Genomic DNA, 25,094 nt, shown 5'->3' on the forward strand with positions numbered 1-25,094 from the left:
ACAGCAAAATCCTCTTCCCAGAACTGAGCTCCTTTCTAACAGGGATATCCTTAGCACATAAGGGACAGGCAGTCTGTTTCCTGGCCCCGCTCTAGAAGTAGGGTTGCCAGATGAAATGCAAGACTCCGTTCAAGTTTGAAATTCAGACAAACGGTGAATGACTTTTTAGTATAAGTGTGTCCCACGTGGTATTAGGGATATACTTATGTTGATCCAAAGCTCAAATTTAACTGGGCATCCTCTCTTTCTATTTGTTAAACCTGGCAACCCTACCTGTGAGCCCACTAGGTAATGTAAGCATGTCTTATTCTTTGGGATTTTGCCTGCCTCTGCAGAGAGAGCAGAGGTGCTTTCACAAACTCATGGTGCATCTCCAGCCCACAGATAATGGCAACTTAGCATGATATGTTGAAAAAAACTCTGAGATGGTGACATCTCCCACAGGTCTAGGAAGGGAGAATGGTAGGACCAGTACCCAGACTGGTTACCAACGCCTGCTACCTGCTGAAGGGGTGTGGCCCAGATGAACATGGTGATTGATTAGTAATGTCTACCCTGGATGCAGAAGGGAGAAGTGGCCCAGGCAGAGTATTGGGTGAGGGAGAACAATCCAACCAGTCCCTCAGGAGGATACCCAGATGTTACTAGGATAAAACTGACCCTAATGGGAATTGCAGGCCCATCATCCTGGATCCAGCTGACCCGACAGGCAACCTCGGCCATAATGCTCGCTGGGACCTGTTGGCCACAGAAGCTACAGCCTGCATGTCTGCCCTGTGCTGCACAGACAGGGATGGCACCCCCATCCAACCATGGCCAGTGAAGGTGAGAGAACTATGTGCAGCAGGGGCACACTTCGTTGGGGACAGTGTGCTCAGGAGAGGGGCGTGACTCCAGCCAGAGGGGCAGGCCCAGCCATGGCCCCATATGTGTGCCTATGCCCCATGTCCTGGATGTCCCTGTGGTCTCAGCTTCGCCAGGAAGGTTAGGCCTAACCAACTTCTTCTGTAACCTTCCCCCAGGCTGCTGTGTGAAGGCCAGCGAGTCTATGTTTGTACCAGATGGGCAGAAGGACACCAGCCCTGGTGTGAGGAGACTCAGGGTTATCTACTAGTGTGTGTGTCTGCGCACACACGCATGTGTATGTGTATGTGAGAGAGAGATTGATCCAGTGACTCCACTCCTCTGTCCAACCTCCCATCTGACATCCCTGCCTCCCCACCCCGCACTCTCCTGCTCTGTATACCCAGCCCGGCTGAGCCGCATTGAACACCCGCTTGCATCAGATGGGCACTGGCCACCTCACAGACTCCCCTGCCTCTTGTGCCATGCATCAGAGTCCAGGATCTGTGGGTTGGCCGCAGCCTGAGTTGCCAGCCTCCTGCCATGACAGTGCTCTCAGTTACTGTTGCATCCTACACTGTGTTCTACCCCTGCTGAGAATGTCCTCCACCTTCCTGACTTCTCTGCCCATCCAAACCAGCTCACATCTCCTGTTGAAACTCATCCTTGTCCTCCCAGTGGCCTCTCCTTCTTCTCCAATCCAACAACTTTTCACAGAGAAAACAGTCTTCATGCCATTTGTCAGCCACAGTCAGTTGATAGTGGCTGCCTGGAGTCCTGTGTTCCAGAGGATTCTGAAGAATGGCTCCATGCCTGGGAAGAGTGATCTGATCAATTAGTGATGTCTGCCATGGATGCAGTAAAGAAAAGGGATGGCATGAGTGCTGTGATTGATTAGCAGTGTCTGGCCTGGATGCAGGACTACAGTGTATGCCTAAGCTACTGAGGAGCTCTCTGAGCTCAGCCACTGGCAGGAGAGCATGCCCAGATTGGCTAGTTTTGTCTGTCACAGACAGGGAGTGGGGGCATGTGTACTATGCAATTCCTCATGGGACACCTGACTGAGCACCTTATGGCTAGAGCCTTATTTTCTTCCCCAGATGTGTATCTTAAGGGCCATGCCCTATTTGCCTTCCTGAATTTTTCCTGGGCTCCTGTCTTCTCTCTTGACCTGCTAGAACATTGCCAATGGGATTCTCCATCCCCAGAGCCTAAAGATGCCAAAGCCCAAACAGCAGTGCACAACCTGCTTCTCTCTGCCTTCCAGAGCAAATGCACCAGGTGCATGCGAGGGGCACTCCAGTGTCCCTCTTAGTCAGGGCTCAGCACAGAAAATGGAATAGTCCAAGAATCATAAGCAGAAAGGGACTCGATCTAAATCCCTGGATGGTCTGGAGGAGCTGAAGGCAGGGGCTGTGACCGGGCTGTGGGTTTCAGATTAGAGTACCATGGCTGAATCACCGGTCAGGAAGCTGTTGCTGCCAATGGCACTGTCACTGTGCCACAGCCTCACAGCCACAGAGCGGGGGCCAGACCCAGAATGTTGGTTGTCTGGGCTTGCTCGCCATCAGCTCAGCAGGACGATGCCTCGGTCCCCCTTCTTTAGCACAATCTGAATTACAGCCAGAACTCTGGTTGCAGGGCCCGCAGGAGCGAATGTTGAGTCTCCCACCCTTCGTAGCGCAGGGAGGAACAGATGCCTAGCGCCGACAACCAGAGTCTGGGACAGCATCCGTAGCAGTTGCACTGTGAGCGTCTGTCATCTGGGTGGGTGAAGGGGTGGCCCATCCCAGAGGGAGGACCAGGAGGAGGCAGGCCAGCAGGAGCCATTATGCATCTCCCCACACCCTGCCCCTACTGCCCCCTGCATGTCTCAGAGAGTCTGATGCTCCGTGGCCTGTTGCTGGGCACTGCCTGTCGGGTGCTGAGTCCCTTGGGGCTGCTATCACAAGAACGTCAGAACAGGTAGTTTATCAACAACAGAAATTATTCCTGGCAGTTCTGGGGGCCGGAAGTCAGCACAGTCAGGTTCTGCTGAGAGCCTTCCAGCTTGTACATTCCTTGTGTCCTCACTTGGCAGAGAGCTAGCCACCCCTCCCTCCTCCTCTTGTAAGGGCACTAATCCCATTCCTGAGGGCTCCACCCTCAAGACCTAATCGCCTCCCAAAGACCACAGGTCCTCATACCATCACAGTAGGGTTAGGGTTTCCACATAGGAACTGGGGTACACAAGCCACTGCAGGGATGCAGGATGGGGGTGGGGGCGAGGAAGGGCCTTCCCCCCACTAGCTCTGTGCTTGGAGAGAGACAGTGCTAGAGAGCAGTTCCTCTGCTTCCCCTGGGACTAGGGCTAGGAGGGTCCCCTACCACCTGCACCACCTGTGTGCCTCCATCCCTATCCTGCCCGCTCTGGCAGCTGAACTGATGCTGAGGACACATGGTGTTAATAGAGTCTTCTTAGACTACCTCACTGCCTGCCTGCATATCAGGGGATGGGATTCTCAGGACCCCAAGTTAGCCCTTTAGGGTTTGCCAGTTCCAAGAGCTCAGGGCAGACACTTGCAGGCAGCAAAGACCTACCCCACCAAGTGTCCAGCAGCAGGTGGGGACCTGGCCTTGGCCTCACAAGCTGCTGGTTGTCTTCCTGGGAGGAACTGGTGGCTGGTCTGAGTAACTTCCACTTCATGACAGGGACTCTAGGCTTCCCCCTCAAAATGATTCTTGAATTAGGTTACCCTAATTGCGAGATGGTGGGAAATGGGGTAGATCCGGTAGGTAGAAGGTAAGGAGGACCAGTCACTTGGGCTGGGCTGATCTGAGCAGGGATTTATTTTACTCTTAGCTCCTTGATTTTTGACAATTGGCCACCCTGGTATTGACATGGTAACCCCACTGTAACTTTTGAGGGCTTCCTGATATAGCCACACCCTTCAACGTCAATCTTAACTTGATTTACACATTTAATGATCCTAAAGATATCCACAAAAATGCCCTTGTGCGCTTTTCTCTGGAAGTAGACAAACTGATACTGAAGTTCTTATGGAAACATATGCATGCAAGAAAAGTTCAGAAAAATGCAGGAAAAAAGGGAGTAGCCCTAGCCACTATTAAAATTTACGGGGGTGGGGAGGTGCACCTGGGTGCCTCAGTGGTTGAGCATCAGCCTTTGGCTCAGGTCGTGATCCTGAGGTCCTGGGATCGAGTCCTACATCGGGCTCCCTGCATGGAGCCTGCTTCTCCCTCTGCCGATGTCACTACCTCTCTCTGTGTGTCTCTTGTGAATAAATAAATAAAATCTTTAAAAAAATAAAAAAAATAATAATAAAAAACGAGGATCCCTGGGTGTCTCAGCGGTTTAACACCTGCCTTTGGCCCAGGGCCCGATCCTGGGGTCCCCGGATCGAGTTCCGCATCAGGCTCCCGGCATGGAGCCTGCTTCTCCCTCTGCCTGTGTCTCTGCCTCTCTCTCTCTCTCTCTCTCTGTCTCTCAAGAATAAATAAATAAAATATTTAAAAAACAACAACAAAAACCTTAGTAGGAAGCCACAGCCTTAGGGGAAAAAAATATGAAAAGGTAAATGTGATCAATCAGCAATTGAATGCTAAACAGAGAGCCAGAAGGCCTCCTTGGTAGCACACACAGAGGCTCCATTGCCAGAAGCCAGAAGCCAGAAGGAAATGAGGACCCAGTCCAGAAACGCACAGTGCGCAATGTAGAACTCCAAGAAAGTGTTTTTTGTTTTTTGTTCAATTTAACTTTTAATTTTTAAAAAAATTGTCATTGAGATATAATTCACATACTGTGAATTTCAACTTTTAAAGTGTACAATTCAGCTGGTTTGGAGATAGTCACAAAGTTTATATTTAGGATATTCTCAAGGCAAGCCACGTTACAAGAGGGATCCATTATACTACTTCCAGAACATTTTCATCAGCCCCAAGAGAAACCTGAAACCCATTAGTAGTCACTGCATTGCCATCACCCTTTGCCCCCAATCCCTGGCCATCACTCATCTGCTTTCTGTCTCTATTATCAACACTTCATATAAATGGAATCACACAATATTTGTCCTTCTGTGTCTGGCTTCTTTCACTTAGCATCACATTTTCGAAGTCCATCCGTGTTGTAGCTTATATGTCAGTGCTCATTCCTTGTTATTACTGGACAATATTCCATGGTATGAAGAGACCACATTTGTCCATTCATCCTTTGATGAATGTTTAGACAGCTTCCACTTTTTGGCCATTATGAAAAATACTATGAATGTTTGTATATGATTTTATGTAAACATGGATTTTCATTTCTCTTGGGTGTATATATATGCCCAAGAGAATTGCTGGAATCATGAAATTACTGGCTTACATGTGTTTAACCATGAGGGCCCACCTCCCCATATTCCACAGCAGCTGTGCCATTGACACACCCTCCAGCTGTGAATGGGGGTTCTCCGCATCCTGCCCAAAACTTGTTATTGTCTATCATTTTGATGATAGCCACCCTTGTTGGTGTAAAAGAGTTACATACTCTCAATCAGTTCTGCTAACTAAGATCAGGACTCTACTTGGGAAAGAATGGGACTCTGACATACCGCCTGGAGACGTAAGGGTGAAGCCCCTGAAGATCTTGAGTCCTCAGATTCTTCTGAACCATTAGAGCTGCAGAAATGGCCCAGAGACCTTTCCTATTAAAAGCTTGCATCTCCCCTACCCTTTACAAGGAGACGCTGCAGTGGCCTCTCTTCCATAAATTACCCCCTGGCTCCCATGGCCTGCACCCACTCCCCCTTCTGCATGGTAGGCCTAGAACGAGGGCTAAGTCCCAAAATAAGCCAGCTGAGGATTCTAGGCCTAATGAGGGAGGGATGGACCTGTACCCCCAAATAGTGGAAGAGCCAGCCAATGTGTAGCAACAAGTCAGGTGGCTATGAGTGGGAATGGACCCAAGGTTACTTGATCAAGGGGCTGTTGTTTTTTTTTTTAATTTTTTTTAAATTTATTTATGATAGTCACAGAGAGAGAGAGAGAGAGAGGTAGAGACACAGGCAGAGGGAGAAGCAGGCTCCATGCACCGGGAGCCCGATGTGGGATTTGATCCTGGGTCTCCAGGATCGCGCCCCGGGCCAAAGGCAGGCGCCAAACTGCTGCGCCACACAGGGATCCCAAGGGGCTGTTGAAGAAGAGTTTATTGATTTGGAAATCCCTCCTGGAATTCAGGACTTCATAGGCTGGCCAGGAGCCCAGTAGAAGATGCAAGCTTGACGCTGGCAAAGCTTCTAGAAAAATGAAGAAGTTTAAGTGCCACACTGAGTGAGATCCGAATGACAATACTGTCTGAGGATGGGGGAAGATGGGGTCTTTCTCGAAGGTCAGAGAGATGGACCTGGGGGGGTAATAGGCCACCTAAGGCCAAAAGACCCATCAAATGATCTCTCATGGAAGAGCAGAGAAGACAACTTTATGGAGGCCATGAGGAATAGGCCAGTATGCGCCCCAGCATTGCTAAGAAGTTCAAGGTGCCTCCTCCATAGCAGACATCATCATGGTCCCCCTACTAGCGCTGGGGATGGTGGACCTTGAAATAACAGCAGCCACAAGACAACGTTCTCCCATTAGGTGGACACAATTCTACTGTGAGGGGAAGGGTCAAGGGGTAGCTGGAAGGCTCTGAGCCCCAGAGAGTTAAGGAGCTGGTGATAAAATAGGGTGTCCCTAGGAGCAGACGAAAATGGACCACGAACCAGGGAAGTGCTCAATCTGAACCATAGATATACTTCAAGGACCAATAATTAGGACTCAGGGAACTTCCCTCCAAATTGGCATCATACCTTCCTCAGTGCTTCCCAGGGAGCCCATCTGTGATCCATGACAACTCCAGAAAACATCTGATCCTAGAGTGGGGGGTGTGGGGGGGAGGCTATAAAGATCAACTTAGGAGAACTATTAAAATTTTAATATAAAGGACGCCTGGGTGGCTCAGTGGTTGAGTAGCTGCCTTTGGCACAGGTCATGATCCCAGGGTCCTGGGATCGAGTCCTGCAGGGAGCCTGTTTCTCCTTCTGTCTATGTCTCTGCCTCTCTCTGTGTGTCTCTCATGAATGAATAAATAAAATCTTTTTTAAAAATTTAAGAATCTATTCCTTATATGTGCTATAAGAAATGGTAACATTATATCAATGTTAAAATCCTAAACCACATCACCATCACCGTTCTGTGTTTATGCAACAAGCTATCCATGTGCTTAGGGGATACCTATCGAAGTATCTAAGAGGAAAGAGGTCTGGTGATTTTGACATGTCAAAGGTTCATCAGTTCTAACAAACGTTCCAGTCTTGGGGCCGGGGGGATGTGGATAGTGGGGGAGGCTGCGCATGGGATGGCAGGGGATCTCTGGGAAATCTCTGGGCCTTCTGCTTAATTTTACTTCAAAATATAAAGCCTATTTTTTAAAAGATTTTATTTATTTATTAATGAGAGACACAGAAAGAGGCAGAGACATAGGCAGAGGGAGAAGCAGGCTCCCTGCAGGGAGCCTGATGTGGGACTTGATCCCAGGACCCCAGGATTACAACTTGAGCCAAAGGCAGACGCTAAACCACTGAGCCACCCAGTTGTCCCTATAAAGTCAACTAAAAAAAAAAAAAAAACTCAATTAAAAGGGCATAATGTCTGCAACATGCGCTCAAACAACAGCAATACCGTAATAATACCGATTAGATGTCCATATAGATAAATGAGGAACCAGTGTGGCAAAATATTTGAGGGGAAGGGCATAAGGGATTTCTTTGTATTGATCTCCCACATTTTCTCAGGGTTTCAAATTATTTCAAAATAAAATGTGTTAAAAATAATAATAAAGCATGGACTTTGGAATTAGGTCATGCAGAGTTAGAAGCTAGCCAGACAACCTATGAGCTGTGTGACCTTCCACCTCTTGGAGCCTTCATATTCTCACCTAGAAAAGGAGCCTACTGACCCCCTGACCAGCCTACCTCTAGATGTGGCAGGAACAGTCATAAGGACAAGGAAAGACCCTTATCGGGTGGGTGTGGTAGCTAAGATTCTCCAGAGAAACAGAAGCAATGGGATGTATAGATCCACTTCAGGAACTGGCTTTTACTGTTGTGGAAGCTAGAAAGTCCCAATTTTGTAGGGGGGAGGCTGGAGACGCAGAAAGAAGTTGATGTTGCAGCTTGAGTCTGAAGGCCATCTGCTGGTGGATTTTCTTCTTCCTCAGGAGAGGTCGGTCTTTTTTCTATTAAGGCCTTCAACTGATTACGAGGCCCACCCAAGTTATGAAGAGCATTCTGCTTTATTCAAAGTCTACTGATTGAAATGTTAATCTCAACTGGAAAAAAAAAAAAAAACCTTCACAAAAAGATCTAGAATAATGTTCGACCAAATATCTGGGTACCATGGCCCAGCCAAGTTGACATACAAAATTAGTCATCACAGTGGAGAAGAGCTCTGTTCTTCCCACATTTCAGGGATTTTTTTCTGCCTTCTGTATTATTTATTATTGCTGGATAGAGTTAGAGGCAGCTGATGGGAGCCCTCAGGGGGTTTCACTTTCATATAGTTCTGAATGGAGTTGCACATCTGTTTCCCCTCTGGCCTATGCACTCCTAGGCTTGTGTCCCATCCTTGCTGGGCCACGTAGGTGCCTGCTGGGGCTTCGTAAGCATCCACATGCAGGCTGAGGAACTGGGTGCAAGAAGGTCCCTCCTGCGGACCACTCTAGGATCTATACGTGCCCAGTGATATAGTTTTGGAATGTTAGTGTGTTTGGTGGGGTCCAGAGCTGGTGGCCAAGAAAGAATTCTTGAGATATCTTTGGTCAGAAAGGTGGTCTTATTAAAGCACAGGGACAGGACCCCTGGGCAGAAAGAGCTGCTGCCCCAGGGTTGTGAGGGGCAACTGACCATATACTTTGGGGTTGGGGAAGTAAAGAGAAGGGACGTTCCAAAAGGATTCCGTATGCTGAAGAAGACTCCCAGGATCCTGGAGGCCTGGCTATTGTCAGGCTGAGGTCGTTTTTTTCCTTCTAGGGAGCCAGAGGCAGCGTTAACTTTAAGACAGTTGGGGATTTCCTGGAGAATGTTATACTCAGCCTGCCTCACGGATTTATCAATGGGCTGTGGGTTCTAAGGTTATCTCACTTTATTTCCTTTTTTAAAACAAATTTATTAAAATTAAATTAAATTAAATTTCGTCTCTGCCTTTGTGTCCCACATCACCCAGCAGCAGAACTGAAACCTGAACCTGGCTTAATCTTTGCCTTTCCGTGTGTCCCCAAGCAAATCAATCCCCTCTCTGGGTCCCTTTCCCCTCACTGCCCCATAGACTCTGACTTCCCTGGCCCCAGAGACAAGGGTGTGAAAAAGGAAAAACCAAGCCCCACGTGGAATCATTTGCCCCCTCACCTCCACCCAGTGACAGCAAACCGAGACTTAATTACAATTTTAACCTATGCCTGGAATGGGACCTTTGAAGAGTCAGCCTGAGATTTCCCCATCAGCACTAGTGATGTCATCTGCAGGTTAAAAACCCTGTCGGTCCAGTCCTTTGGCCCAAAAAAGATGTCCTGGCCTGAACCCGTCCTTTCTTTTCCCCTTCATAGCTTCTTGCCCCGCCCTCCTTCCTATAAAAACCTTCCACTGTGTACAACTTTTGGAGCTCTTTCTACTTGCTAGGTGGGATGCTGCCGGACTTATGAATCATTCAAAAAAGCCAATTAGATCTTCAGATGTACGCCACTGAATTTTGTTTTTTAACAAGGGGGAAAAGGGAAAGAGCTTCCAAAGATGACCCCTGTCCCCTGTAAAAAGATTATTTGCTTAACAACTTCTTAGGTAGCATTTGCTGAGCATCCTCCTCCCCCCCTCCCCGTTCGAACAGGAACTCTGTGAGAGAAGTACCATTGTTATGCCATTTCACAGATGGGGAAGTCGAGGCACAAATAGAGCTGGCGATGTGCTCAAGGACACACTGGCATTTATCCAGGCATCCTTAAGGCAGCTGCAGGATCCGGTTGAGCACAAGGACGCCCTGGGAGGAGCCGACAGGCTGCTGTCCACCGTGCGGGGGTGGGCAGAAATCTAGATTGAGGAAGTCAGCCGGGAGCACTCTGGGTTTCGGTTTCTAGGCTCTCTCCCTGTGATTTGCAGTTTCCTGGCTCTTGAATGAGTTTTGATTTCCTGGCTCCAGGCAAGGGAGTGGCTCCCTCTCCTCTCCCTCTCTTCAGTTAGCTGCCACCACAGCCTCTGGCAGGAGCAATGGGAATCTGGGGGTCGCATCTGTACTCTGTGCAGCCAGAGAGGCTGGACGAATTGATCCAGAACTCCCTGAGGCCCTACGGAGAATGCCAGAAACAGATAGATGACGCCGTGGACACCATCTGTGCCGCTCTGCAGGAAACGGAGCAGATCCCCACCGTACTAAGTGTGGTTCAAGTGAGTGGAAGGCTGGGGGTGGGGGGGTGGGGGGTGGGATCAGGGCTTCCAGGAGCCAGGAGTTTCCATGGCCACCAGAAGGGGAGTGACAGGGTCCCTAGCACCTTCCGGGTGACAGGCCTTGGGTGCACCAGACTTCATCTTGAACCCCCCTCGACGGAAGCGATGGAGGGGTTTAGGAGCAGCTCTGCCTTTACTACTGTGCACCCCCCGGGCAGGTTGCTTTAACCCCCTGTGCTTCAGTCTCTGAATCTGTAAAATGGGAGAGGAGTAATAGTCCTCTCGAACTGTAATGAGGCTTAAGCATACAATGTTCTTAGTACAGGGCCTGGTACATAGTTAGCGCTCAATAAGCGAGCTGCGGTTCTTCACCGTTATTGTTTCCATCCGCCTCGTATTATAGAGGAGTAAACCGAGGCTGGGTGATCCAGTAAAACCACCCAAAGGTCGCTCTGTGATTTCTCCATGGCAAGAGGGGGTGGCTCTCGTGAGGTAGAAATGTTTGCTGCTAGGAGCAGGAATCCCAGAGCTGAAGATTTCGGGCCTTCGGGGAAGAAATGGTGCTGGGAAGATGCCAGGATCCTAGGGTGGGAGCAGTCAGAGGCACCCCTGCCCCTCTCAACTCACTCGCTAGCCCTGGAGCCCTACTTACCTGCACTCCCAAGGCCTCCTGGCCTCCGCCTCCTGCATGCCCAGCAGCCCTAGCAGTAGAAACACCTGGACACTTGGTGTCCCTGGGCCTTGGCCCAGATGAGGGACCTGAAGCAGGAGGAAGTTACTTAGTAGCTGGAGGCAGAGCTCGAATTTCAGCCCAGATTGTCTGCTTGGGAGGATGTGCCCTTAACCACTACGCCATCGTGCCTCTCGATACTGTTCGCTTTTTCCTAATGAAAATATAACCTAGGAAAGGGTCACGGATCTAAATGTACAGCCCGATGGATTGCCGCAAACAACCTACCTGTGTAACCTACGCCCAAATTGAGAAACAAAGCCTCCTGGCGCCCAAGAGCCTCTCGATCCACAATCCAGTTCCTCCCCACCAACCCTCCTAACAACTCTCCTGACCTCTGACACCATAGATTCCTTGTGCCTCTTTTTTTTTTTTTTAACTTTGCGTCATTGTAGGGTGACCAACCATCCTGGTCTGCCAGAGACCGAGGGCTTTTCTCAGACGTGGGCCTTTCGGTGCTAAAACTGGGACTGTCCTGGGAAAACCAGACAGGTTGATCACCGGATATAAATGAAATCGTGCACGGGGTGACTTTATTGTGTGGTTTCTTTGACCCCATCCTGTCTGTGAAGTTTACGTTGTTGCGTGCCAGCGTTCCTTTATCCTTTCGACGCTGGATAGTATTCAGTGTGCGAGTACACCGCGTTTGTCCATGCCACTGCTGAGGGCCATTTGAGCTGCCTCCAGTCAGAAGCTTGTATGAAAAGTGCTACAGTGGGCATCCTGATTCAGGTCTTCGGATGGACAAATGGCCTCCTGCCACTCAGTTTTTAAAGACTATGGTGACATTTGTGGCTTTTGCTTGATTTGAGAAATACTACTGCTTGCTGGGGCATTGGGGGACCCCCAAAGGCTCCAGAGTCTCACATCTGCATCTCTGTCACTGGCAGGGTGGCTCCTATGGCAGGAAAACAGTGTTGAGGGGCAACTCAGATGGGATGATTGTCATCTTTGTCAGTGACCTTGAGCAGTTCCAAGATCAGAAAAGAAGCCAAGATAAAATCCTCAACAAGATCTGGCAGCTTCTGAAAGCCTGTCAGCTCGCCATGAAGCTGCCGGCCAAAATGGAGGTCCAGAGGTTCAGAGATGGGCTCATCTTCCAGCTGTCCACAAAATGGCAGAGCATCACTTTTAAGGTGCTGCCTGCCTACAATGCTCTGGGTGAGTTGCTCCTGGGTGTGTGCAGGGCACTGGTCTGGAGAGGTGTGTCGAGACAGCAAACCCAAAGAAAGGGGCAGCAGACAGCTATGTGGGTCCTCTAGGCCGGGGATGGTTCAGACACCACTGGTATGGCCCAAAGCCAGGGACCACATACCTTCAAGAGAGGAGGTCCCTCCTGCGCTAGGCGTACTCTCTTCACACACCCAGTTCTAAAAGCCCTAGAATAAGGGATGCCTGGGAGGCCATTGGTTGAGCATCTGCCTTCGGCTCAGGGTGTGATCCCAGGGTCCCAGGATGGAGTTCCGCATGGGGCGCCCCGCAGGGAGCCTGCTTCTCCCTCTGCCTGTGTCTCTGCCTCTCTCCCTGTGTCTCATGAATAAATAAATAAAATCTTTAAAAATAAAATAAAAGACCTAGAATAAAAGCCCAGATCTTCTAAACCCCAAGGCAGGACGCCTTTAAGATAACACACACACAGCTCAGTGACTCACATGCACAGGCAGACAACCAACTTAGAGAAAAGTGCCCCAGTTTGGAAGGTGGGCAGCCCTCAGTTCCTGTCCTGGTCCCACCGCTTAGCCGCTTTGGCCAACTCTAAGATCAGCCTCGAAATGGCTGCTTTACAGGACCTTAAGGATGATAAGAACTACCTCAAACAAGGGCTGGGTCAAAGTGAAGAGATCCCATGTGACTCAGAATTCTTAGGAAATCCTATTTTCTCTCTTGTTCGAGAGAATGGTGGCTGGAGACTGGGCCAGAGCGCCTTGCTGGTATTGCAAGGATGGTGTGAAAACGAGAAACCCGCTCTTTCTCGCACGTGGTAGCCAGAAGTTGCCACCAGATGGCGCGAGAACCGCGCATTCCTAACCGAGAGCCCCCTGGGCAAGGACGCAATGAGGATTGCTTTCTGAGAAAAGCAACCTACTGGGGGAATTCTTAAGTATCTGTCCAAGTGAATGAAAGGAACAAGCTGGCGACTGGCTTCGGTCGTTTATGTGTTTTTAAAATGTGCTTGTAAACAGTGGAGCTCAGCTAGCAAGAGTGGAAATCCTGGTGAAATTCTGTGACCTATTGACATCCCTCCCCTCCCTGGCATCTGCTTCTTCACTCCCTCACCAGTGGTTCTCAAACTTCTATGGGTATCAGCATTACCTCTAAAAAAGAGGGGCCTGAGCCCCCTCCACTTGGGTATCAGACCTCCTGCAGAGCTAGGGAGCCCATGCTCCACATTAGCAGTGCAGCAGGATTCTGACTGGCCCGCCAGTTTGAAAACCACTACCTGGCATTGCAGGGTCCAGTTCTGGGGGGGCCTGTGACCACCTGCTGGCCTCCAGCACCCTGCCTTTACCTTACCTTCACCTTACCGCCCCCTCAGAGTCCCTGTACCCTTGACTCTCTGGAACAACATTCACCAGCTGGGCTCAATAGCAGAATATATTCTATGCAGTGTATAAACCCTATTTCCTTCCAGGTATATGCCAGCTGTCCCAATACCCTTTGTTAAAGAAGCCCTCTTTCCCTACTAATTTGGAACTTCCCCTTCCTCATTTGTTTATTTATTTATTTTTTTAAAGATTTTACTTATTTATTCATGAAAGACACAGAGAGAGAGAGGCTGAGACACACGCAGAGGGAGGAGGCCCCCTGCAGGGAGCCTGATGTGGGACTTGATCCCAGGATCCCAGGATCATGTCCTGAGCCAAAGGTAGACACTCAACCACTGAGCCACCCAGGCGCCCCGCCCCTTCCTCATTTATAATTGTGTTTTCCATCCTTCCACTTTCTGCTGATCTTGTCGTGGGCCACCACCGTGCCATTTTCACGATAGTCATTTTATTATCAAGCGAGGCAAGCCACCCCTCACCTTTTAGGTGAACGCACCGGTTCTCTTGCAGATGAAGTAGCCCAGGTGTGCTGTCAGGCCACAGCACAGTTGGCTCACTGAGAGCAGGCCACCCACACACCACAGATTCTACATCTCTCTTTCGCACCAGGCTTAAGCGAGAAGCCCAGCTCCCAGATCTATCGAGAGCTCAAAAGAGCCTTGGACATGACAAAAGCCCACCCCGGTGAGTTTTCCATCTGCTTCACAGAACTACAGCAGAAGTTTTTTCACAAATATCCCAGGAAACTGAAGGATTTGATCCTCTTGGTGAAGTATTGGTACCAACAGGTAATTTTCAAATGACGGATCTAGTGCTGTCGTCCAATTCCTTTTAACCGAGATCATCCATATCCAGCAAAGTACAACACTCTTAAGTACAGAGATCAATGCATTTTTTGTGAAGATTTTATTTATTGAGAAAGGTGGGGAGAGGGGTAGAGGGAGAGAGAGAGACTCTCAAGCAGACTCCCCACTGAGCACAGAGCTCCATCCCAGGACCCTGAGATCATGACTTGAGCTCAAATCAAGAGTCACATGCTGGGGCACCTGGGTGATTCAGTGGTTGAGTGTCTGCCTTTGGTTCAGGTGTGATCCTGGGGTCCTGGGATCCAGTTCCACATTGGACTCCTTGCAGGGAGCCTGCTTCTCCCTCTGCCTGTGTCTCTGCCTCTCTCTGTGTGACTCTCATGAATAAATAAATAAAATCTTTTTTAAAAATTTTTAAAAATGAGCATCAGATGCTTAACCAACTGAGCCACCCAGGTCCCCCCAGGTCCATGCACTTTTATATCCTTTTTAGCAACATCCAGATCAAAATAGGGCACCTTTCCTGCATCTGGCAGCTGCTTCAAGCCCCTTCCCTGTTAATACTCCCCCTAAATGACCAATGTCCTAATGTCTGTCACCACAAATCAGTTCTGCTCGTTTCTGAACTTGAAATCAATGGAATGGTACCATACGTATGCTGCATCTTTTGCTCAAAGTGACATCTGAGAGATCTCTCTTTTTGAACGTAGTTGTGGTGTTTTGTTGTTCTGTAGGATTCTGTTGTCTTGATATACCACACAGTTATCCATTCTGCTAATGGACATTTGGATCATTTCCAAACTGGGGCTATTACAAATTAGGTTACTATGGATATTCCCCTACTTTTCTTTTTGTGAATTTAAGCACTCATTTCTCTTGGGTAAATATGCAGGAGTGGGAGTCCTCGGTTATAAGGAATAGGATATGTGTGTATATATAGTTACATATATTGTGATATTATGTATGCAAAAATGTGTACATAATAAATTCATATGCAGACTATATACTATATCATATAGTACATGAAACATTATATGTCATCACATAATATATATAGTATATTAAATATATATAATAATACATATATTTAACTTTAGGAAGTACTGCCAACATTAGTTTTCTCGAATAGTTGTACCTAATGACCCTTCCATCAGCAACATAAGACAGTTTCAGGTGCTCCACATCCTTGCCAACACTTGATACTAAAATCCATCGAATTTTAGGCATGGCTTCATTTTAGTCACTGGTGGGAGATGGTGACTTCCTATAGACTTCTGATTCCTTGATTTCAGGCCCCTGGCACAGGGGGAACTGGGTCCCCAGATCAGCCACAGCCTGTCTCTTCTCCCACAGTGCCAGGAAAAGCTGAAAGGTTCACCTCTGCTGACCATGTATGCCCTAGAGCTCCTGACAGTCTATGCCTGGGAACAGGGGTGCGGAGCAGAAAACTTTGACATCGCCGAAGGCATCAGAACTGTCCTGGGGCTAATCAGACAGCAGGAGCAGCTGTGTGTCTATTGGATAGTCAACTACAACTTTGAGAATGAGACTGTCCGGAATATTCTGCTGAGCCAGCTCCGGTCGTCGAGGTACCAAGCTTCTCTCCACCCTCTCTCTTTATCTGTTTGTCTGCAAGCCAGGCTGTACCCCTTAGAATGAGGGCTCAGTCCCATCCTCCCCAGCCAGGGATGCACCAAAAAAATGCCAGCAGCGGTGGCGAGGCAAGCAAAATGGGGTGTGTCTGAAAGAGGAGAGCCTGACCAATGCTTTTCACATTTCAGACCATCACCATATTTTGTCCCCAAAACACTGGCCAGGTGCTTCCTCTTGTAGAAGGAAGGGGCTAGCCATTTTATTATGTTATTAACATAACTGCAAAGCAGAGAGGGCAGGAGCAGAGGGTCTAGACATCTCAGACAAAGCACCTGAGCAACCGAAAGGAAGCGCGGGCTCTCGAGTCCAGATTACCAGACACCCTCCTCCTCCAGTCCTCTTTCCCCAACATGGATTTCTTCTTCCACATGCAGCTCTACTGATTTTTTAATCTAATGGAATTTGCAGGCCAGTAATCTTGGATCCAACTGACCCAACCAATAATGTGAGCAAAGATAATGCATCTTGGCAACTGCTAAAGCAAGAAGCTCAGAGCTGGTTGTCTGCTCTCAGCCCGAATGAGTCACCTGGACCATCATGGAATGTTCTGGTAAGAGAGCTTTACAAGTACAGCTCATGTCATGCTGGGGGGAGGGAGGTGTCCTGACACCCAGACTGCAGTCTTACCCAAGAGCACCATGTGTAGATTTCCTAGGGTTGCTGTGACAAAGTGTCATACACTGGTGGCTGACAGAAGTCCAAGGTCAAAGTGTAGGCAAGCCTGTGCTCCTCTGGAGGCTCCAGGAAGAATCCTTCCTTGCTTCTGGTGCTTGCTGGTGCTCTTGGCTTGTGGCCACGTCCCTCCCTCATCTCTGCCTCTGTTGCCACATGGACTCCTGTGCTGTGTCTTTGCAATGCCTTCCTTGCATGTCTGTGTCTCCCTCCTCTTCCTATAAGGACACCAGTCCTATTGGATTAGTGCTTAACCCAGCTAGTGCTTACCTCATCTTCACTTCGATTACCTCATATGAGACCCTAAGTCCAAATAAGGTCACAATCACAGGTATCAGAGGTTGGGACTTCAACATATCTTTTAGCAGGACATAATTCCATTGATAACACACCATGATGGGCCACCTTTTTCTGTTTAAATGATGGTAAAGAGCAAAACTGAACAAAGAGAGAAGGGCACCAGCAGATTTCAATTAACTGCTGCAGGAGAGGAAGCAGGTGGATTGGCGGTGACGGACGCACTGAGCAGAGTGCCAGTGAGTGCAGGGCAGCCGCCCTCTGCCCAAACAGGGGAAGCAAATCTACCCCCACAGAATGCCCCTGCACTCCCAGAGCTTATTGGAGAAGGACGATCCAACGAGGACATTATCAGTCTAGGCCACTGAATCCGTTCCATTTTCTGGGGGTCATGAGATGGCAGTAGGACAAAGGTGTCTTTTGAGGCCACATAGATCAAACAAATTCCACCTTTAACAGACATGGGACTAATTTACATCCAAGGTGTGGTAGGCTTGGATCTACATTCTGTTGGGCATAGCACATTGAGGGCCAACTGAGCAAAGACGGGAGATGTAAATGAGTTTCCCAAATGCCTGGGACCGTGGATGGGAAGGACCTTTTGGATGGGGAGCTCCCGCCTGGATCCAGAAGGAATGTGGTGTCCTTCTGGACACTCCTTGTCCTGACTTTCACTGGACTCTGGTCTTTGCTCCCTGACCTCAATTTTCCAGGTTTCCTAAAGCAGATTTTTAAAAAATATTTCTACCCTCCCCCCAACTTTATCCTGAAACCTTTCAAACATATAGAAAAGTTGTAAAACTTGTTCAGTGAGCCCCTATATCTGCCTGGATGCCCAAATGTTTAACCTTTGACCACTTTAGCTGTGTTCTATATGTGTGTGTGAGCGCACACACTTATCATTATCATCATCATCATCAATGTTGTGTATCTTGTTTATACTGAGCCTTTGGAGTCGGCTGCCAGATAAGGACGTTCTCTTAGCTAACCACACGTAATGATCGAATTCCAGAAATTAAGATGAATATATTATTACCACCCAGCTATAGTCCATTTCCAGATCTTGCCAATTATCTGAATAATTTTTTTAGGATTGTATTTATTTATTCATGAGAGATAGGCAGAGACATAGGCAGAGGGAGAAGCAGACTCCCTATGGGGAGCCCGATGTGGGACTCGATCCCAGGACCCTGGGATCACAACCTGAGCCAAAGGCAGGTGCTCAACCATTGAGCCACACAGGCATCCCCAAAGAATGTTTTCGATAGCCAGCTTTCCCCAGCCTAGGAGCCCACACTGCATTTAGTTCTCATGCATCTAAGCCAACTTTTGATGCCAGGTTTTGCTCTTCTTGTTTTCTACCCAATCGGCCTCTGTTTCCAGAACTAGGAGGCCATTCCTCTCAAGAGAGAGAGCTATCAGAGGGGATTCAGGCCCATAAACTGCTGCATCAGGGCATCTGGACGCTGGAGGGCACATATACGTGAACACGCGCCCCCCTCCCCCATACTCAGCCCTGTGCAAAGGACAGTACTGGCCATGAATTTGCCTTCAAGCAACTGTGAGCTTCCCTAAGAACATCTGGAGGCAGCCAAGGTTGACCTTCAACTTTCAAGCTGACCACCCTGCCCCTGCTCATCTTGTCTGTCCTCACCAGCAAAAGGACAGTGTTTATACAGAACATCATGTTTATTTCCTCTTAGCACTGGAAGGAAGGGAGGAAGGAAGGAGGGAAAGAAGGAAGGAAGGAAGGGGGGAAAGTAGGAGGAAAAGAGGAAGGGAAGGAGGGAAAGAAAGAAAGAAGGAAAGAAAGAAAGAAAGAAAGAAAGAAAGAAAGAAAGAAAGAAAGAAAGAAAGAAAAGGAAAAGGAAAGAAAACCACAAATTTCAAGGCTGAAAATAACACAAATCTAATTTGCTTTAACGCTTCTAGCCCTCAATCTCTCTACATAACCCTGATGCTCCGGCCTCCCTCATGTTCACCTGGATCCTCAGAATGTGACCTCTTTTAGAAGTCGGGTCTTTGCAGGTGTCATTAGTTAAGATGAGGTCACCCTGGATTAGCAGGAGCTGACTCCAGTGGCTGGTGTCCTCATAAGAAAGCACGCAGACACACACAGTGGGGAGAATAGACTGTGTAACGACAGTCAGTGACCAGAGTGACGTGTCTCCAAGCCCAAGAGGACTAGGAATTGCTGGAGCCTCCGGAGGCTGGAAGGGCCAAGGAAGGCTCCTCCCCTAGAGCCTCCAGAGAGCGCCTGGCCCTGCTGACGCTTTGAGCACAGACCTCTAGTCTCTAGAACGGTGAGAGAATACATTTCTGCTCTTGGAAGCCCCCGACCCCGGGGTGGGGGAAGGGTGTTGTTAGGGCAGCCCTAGGAAAACAATCTCCTCAGGCATGTGTGTGCAACAGAAGCTGATAAAGCCTGAGAGGGCATGCGCGTGTGATCATTGCAGCAGTCCCTGCCACCAATGGGAGACAAAGGGAGCCTCTGAGGTTAAAAGGGACGGGCCACAGAAGGCAGTGCCACACCCAGAACAGCTTCCAGTCGGGGGTGGTGGTGGGGGGGTCAGATCTCTCCTGGGGGGAGGAAGGAACAGTTCACAAGATTCGTTTTTGGGGGGGGGAGGGTCTTGGGCACTACCCTACCTCTCCGGTATGTTCTCACGGTGTGTGGTGCCAGTGCTGAGTGTTCTTCTGCCTTCCCAGCCAGCGCCGCTGTACGCAACCCCGGGCCATCTTCTAGATAAGTTTATCAAGGACTTTCTACAGCCCAACAAAAACTTCCTAGGCCAAATCGCGGTAGCTGTTGACTTCATCTGTAAATTCCTTCAAAAAAATTGCTTCCAACATTCAGCTACAAAGGTTCAGAAGACCGTCAAGGTGAGCACTGGCCTTTCTCCTACAGGGTCTTACGGGCAGGGAGCAAAGGGGTCCCAGGAGCTCCTCTGCAGTGCCTGGCTCTGCCCCCGGATGTAGGGCAGAGGGCGAGGGATGAGGGAGTGAGGGGGGGAGCAGGTGAGATGGGCATCCAGAACCCCAGCTCTCCACGGGGCGGGGAGAGGTGCCTGCGCACTGCTTCCTTCATTGACAACATACCTGTGGCCCTGTATGAGCTTCCTGGGGCTGCTGTGGCCCTTAGTGGCCTTGGCCTGGACCTACAGCTCTCCCGTCTCTGCCTCTGTCTCCCCATCACCTCTCCCCTGCAGGTCTCCTCTTCTTTCTTTTGTCTTCTAAGGACATTTGCCATTGGATTTAGGGTCCACAGACCCCTCACTCAATTACATCTACAAAGACCCTTTGTTCAGCTAAGTTAGGTTCTTGAGTTCCCGGCAGATCTGTTGGAGGTGCTACCATTCAAACCACTACCAGTTCCAAGCTCAGTGTGTACTGAGCCAAAAAAATGACCTCTTTCATGTTTTAATGACCACAGCATGATAAGTCTCATCAACTGAACTAGAGATTCATCAGATACGGTGATTCTTATCCATGGGGTGACACACTTCCTACATCTGTTGGCCAGCAAAGGTCAACACTCACAAAGCAGCTGCATGAATGAAGCGGGTTTGAGCATCTGTATACAGGGAACATAACACCCTCCCCTCGCCTCTAACCTGCTGCCAGGCATTTCCTGCCCATGGGTAAAACAGATGTGTTCTCTATAAAAATCGAGTGAGCTTTTTGAAGGAACGAGGGCAGCAAGTCTAAGGGGTGTGCCCCGCATCAGGCACTGGGATTGTTCTCTGTGGGGCAGCTGGCTTCTCCCCAGTTTGCCCTCAAAGAAGCCTGTCAGCTAAGGAGTTGTGCCTAACAGAGTTGTTAGAGCAGAAAGGTAAGGAGGAAGAGAATGAGGAAGGGAGGAGGAAGTGAAGAAGCCTATGTGGCAGGGACACATATAGCCCACATTTACTATCTGACTCCTTACAGAAAGTTTGCAGAGCCCCACCTAAATTATGAATATTCATCCCGTGACCCCCAGCTTGCAAGAGGAAACATGAATCAGGGGACAGGGGCACCTGGGTGGCTCAGTGGTTGAGTGTCTGTCTTTGGCTCAGGGCATGATCCTGGAGTCCCGGGATCGAGTCCCACATCGGGCTCCCATTGCATGGAGCCTGCTTCTCCCTCTGCCTGTGTCTCTGCCTCTCTCTCTCTCTGTCTTTTTCTCTCTCTCTCTTCTCTCTCTTTCTGTGTCTCTCATGAATAAATAAATAAAATCTTTTTAAAAAAATCAGGGAACAGATGAGGAACTTCTAATGCAATGATCGCATCCAGTTTGATTTCTCTCAGGTCACAGGAATTCATACAAAGCTAAATGCTGTTAGGGAGGAATCTTTAGGAAGTTGGCTGGAGATGTGGGTAATTTATAACTAGCCCTCTCAGTTGTTTGTATGTCAATAAGCTCATCAAGGGGCATGAGAAAACCTTTCTCAAACCAAACTACTTGTTTGAAAAGTTGAACGCTCTGCTTTGGATTCAGCCCTAACTGGACCCTAACCTGGAACGACCCTTGGCAACATCATTAATTAGCCCACTTCTGCCAGCCCTTGGAGGTAAGGGGCTCAGGATCTAGAAAATGCTGGATCTCAGCTTGTCTTTCTTCACCAGGGAGGGTCGACCGGCAAAGGCACAGCTCTGAAGACTGGCTCCGATGCCGACCTCGTCGTGTTCCCAGACTCGCTTAAAAGTTACACCTCCCAAAAAAACGAGAGATGCCGTATCATCAAGGAAATCCATAAACAGCTAGTAGCCTGTCAGCAGGAGAAAGAGTTTGCAGTGAAGTTTGAGATTTCAAAATGGAAGGCTCCCAGGGTGCTGAGCTTCTCTTTGAAATCCAAAGTGCTCAACGAAAGTGTGAACTTTGATGTGTTGCCTGCATTTAATGTGCTCGGTGAGAACCCCAGACCTTAGCTCCTGGAGGAGGAAGACATGGTTCTGCCTTGATGGGGCAAGGCAGGTGGAAGGAAAGCCACATGACCTAGTAATGGCTTGTAGATCTAGTGCCCCCAGCAGGTGGCACGAGTAATGGCAGCAGTCCTTTAGACCTGTAGACGTGTTCACATGTCCTCTCTTACCTAAGTATCCAGAGGATGGCCAGGACCACATTCCTTATATTCCTTATATTCTTATCTTCCTGTGATATCGCTCACAATACCTATTAAAGAATGGGGTACACAGGAATTCTGTACACATTTATAGATAAAATGCCACAAGTATTAGTGAAATTAAAGAACAGCCTGGGAAGAATTCTAGGGCAAAGACAGGAAATCTGGGGCCTTCAATCTGCTTTGGAAATTCAGTTCATGAATGACAGATCCATAATGTTGTAGCAAAAGGAACCAAGGCTATTTTAGGCATTTTTCAAATCAGAATCAAGAAGACTGTGATACCTTCCCTCTGAATGGTTATTAGTGTCTCTAGAGAGGAAATAACAGTATAGATTAGGAGTTGGCTATTTTTTTTTTTGGCTATTTTTTTTAAAGGTAAAGTAGCAAGTATTTTCAGCTTTGAGGACTGTGTAGTACCTGTTACACCCACTCAACTCTGCCATTGTACCCTGAAAGCAGCCATAGACAATACATGAACAAAGGAGCATGGCAGTGTTCCAATAAAACTTTATTTACAAAAACAAGAAGTGGGCCACCTTGGCCTATTGGCCATAGTTAGCAAACTCCCAATCAGTGCTGTCTAAAAAGTCTTTCTGTGATAATGGAAATGTTCTATATCTACTGAGAGCTTGAAATGTGGCTAGTGGGACTGCAGAACTAAATTTTTAATTTAATTTCCCTCAGTTAATTTGAATGCAAATAACCACATTGTTTGGTGGCTATAGTACCGGCCTGTACAAATCTAGATAATTAACCTTAATAATAGCACCAATATTCCTATAGACCACATAGTTTTTAAAAATATCTCATCACTCTGGTGATGCTTCCAGTATCTTAGACAGCAAAAATCCAAATATACTAATAGAATTCAAAGTCATTTCCCAGAATTAGTGGTCAAAAATGTTTGAAAATGGTTACTTTTATACATAATTAAAGCATAAACTAAATGTCTCCCCCATACTAGGTCAGGTGAATTCTGGCTCCCCACCCAGCCCCAAGATCTACACTGAGCTCATCAATTTGTATAAATCCTCAAATGCTGAGGGAGGAGAGTTTTCCACCTGTTTCACGGAGCTGCAATGCAGCTTTGTGGCCTCCCGGCCCACCAAAGTGAAGGATTTAATTCGTCTGGTGAAGCACTGGTACAAACAGGTATGATCGCTCTTGTTGCAGGTATCTAGAATTGTTTTTATCCTGTGCTGTGACCATTCACCCGGGACTCACCAAGTCCTTCCTTTACCCACACTCTTAAATGCTGGGGGCTGACCCACTTTCATGAATCTGTCCACTAATCCTGCACATCGCTGTGGAGTTATCACCAACCCCATTAAGTTGGGTGGTGTACAGAGCACCCCCTACCATCAAAGCTGCCATGTATGGTTTATATTGTCTTTGCTCTGACACCTAGGAATCCCAGTTATTCTTCCTACAAAGGGTGGGGGAGATTAGGATCACATGCCCACAGGTCACCAGCATGGCTTACCTCTTGCTCGGCCCCCACATGTAGTACATGCAGGTGCCATCCTTGAAGACAAGGTGAAGCTACAGGCAGGGTCATTTTCTATAATGGTTAGCCTCCCTTCGCTTCCATCACTTTCTTGCATGCAGGGGAGCTTCTGAGTATTTCCATGACGGCCGACGTCTAGCACAGCATCAGCTCTTTGCTGAGATGTCTCCTTCTTGGGTACAGCTCCTTGAGCTCTGTGGTTTCCATCCCAGAAACTCAGAGAGATGGCCGTAGGTACCCCCCAGCCCCAGGGTGCTCAGAGGGCTTGGGGCTACAGTGTGACCTTGAGCGAGTCACTTCCCCACCCCACGGCTCCTGTCTTCGTCAGAAACGTTGATTTATGCCTGCTTGCTGGGGTTAAGAATTAGGATTATAAATGCCACGTAAAATGTCTGTCTCCACAGTCAACACACAGTAGGTGTTTTGTAAGTGGTCACTGTATTATATTATAACTCTAGGGAATCATATGTGGCCGAAGCCCGACCCAGAAATCTGCATGCTGCTAAGCGAGCACCTATCAGGCTGCCCTGCTCAGACTTCCCACAGACCAGTCCCATCAGCACTGTGTCCCGTGACTCAGTTGCCCTGCTGTGGCCCCAGAGGCCATGAATGTATGGCCTCTCTGCAGGGCTCTTTAATCTCACTGCACCTCCCTGCTTTCACTAGTATTGTCTGACGTTCCCTTCTTCCCTCAGTGTGAAAGGAAACTGAAGAAAAAGGGGTCTCTGCCCCCAAAGTACGCCTTGGAGCTGCTCACCATCTACGCCTGGGAGCAGGGGAGTGGGGCAGAGAATTTCGACACTGCAGAAGGTTTCCGGACGGTCCTTGAGTTGGTCACAAAATATCAGCAGCTCTGTGTCTTCTGGACAGTCAATTACAACTTTGAGGATGAGACTGTGAGGAACTTCCTACTGACCCAGATCCAGAAAACCAGGTGCCCTAAACCCTGCCCTCTCCTTTTTTTTTTTTTTTTTTTTAAGATTTTATTTAATTATTTGAGAGAGGTGGAGGGGAAGGAGAAGCAGACTCCCTGCTAAGTAGGGAGCCCGATGTGGGACTTGATTCCAGGACCCTGAGATCATGACCTGAGCTGAAGGAAGCCACCTGAGCCACCGAGGCGCCCCCTGCCTCCTTTTCTTAACCTGATTCCCTCCAGCGCTATTCCAATGACCTGGGTTCTCCCCCATGGGGTCGTGATTCTTTACTCCCCACGTGAAACTGAGGAGGGCAGTGGGTAAGGGTGGAAGGGTGCCAACCACCAGAACCTCCCATAGTCTCTGAAGAGGAAATCCTGAGCCGGGGTAGGGTGGGAGAGAATGTAATCCAGGAGGAAGAGAGAAGGAAGGATCAAGGTACAGGTCCCTGGGTGGTCGCTTCCATCTTCCTAGGTTGGAGGGAAAAGCATAGATTGGTTAGCAGATCTTAGAGGTGTAGGGGTCAGAAGTATGTCCCTGAGAAATAATGCTACCATTCCTTCAAGGTTAAT

At 48.6% G+C, this 25,094-nt stretch overlaps 1 protein-coding gene across 1 annotated transcript in view; it reads left to right on the plus strand.

The window, feature by feature from the left end:
* LOC144299625 (2'-5'-oligoadenylate synthase 3-like) overlaps positions 1-25,094 on the plus strand; it is a 45,306-nt gene that overhangs the window by 17,198 nt on the left and 3,014 nt on the right. Inside the window, exons 15-24 of the mRNA XM_077875016.1 lie at positions 678-825; positions 10,089-10,292; positions 11,913-12,183; positions 14,178-14,356; positions 15,728-15,963; positions 16,436-16,577; positions 19,706-19,879; positions 21,602-21,884; positions 23,066-23,253; positions 24,304-24,542. Coding sequence (XP_077731142.1) covers positions 678-825; positions 10,089-10,292; positions 11,913-12,183; positions 14,178-14,356; positions 15,728-15,963; positions 16,436-16,577; positions 19,706-19,879; positions 21,602-21,884; positions 23,066-23,253; positions 24,304-24,542 — 2,064 coding nt within the window. The remainder of the gene's footprint in view (positions 1-677; positions 826-10,088; positions 10,293-11,912; positions 12,184-14,177; positions 14,357-15,727; positions 15,964-16,435; positions 16,578-19,705; positions 19,880-21,601; positions 21,885-23,065; positions 23,254-24,303; positions 24,543-25,094) is intronic.

This window comes from Canis aureus, chromosome 27 (genome assembly GCF_053574225.1).
Source record: "Canis aureus isolate CA01 chromosome 27, VMU_Caureus_v.1.0, whole genome shotgun sequence".
NCBI lineage: Eukaryota > Metazoa > Chordata > Mammalia > Carnivora > Canidae > Canis > Canis aureus.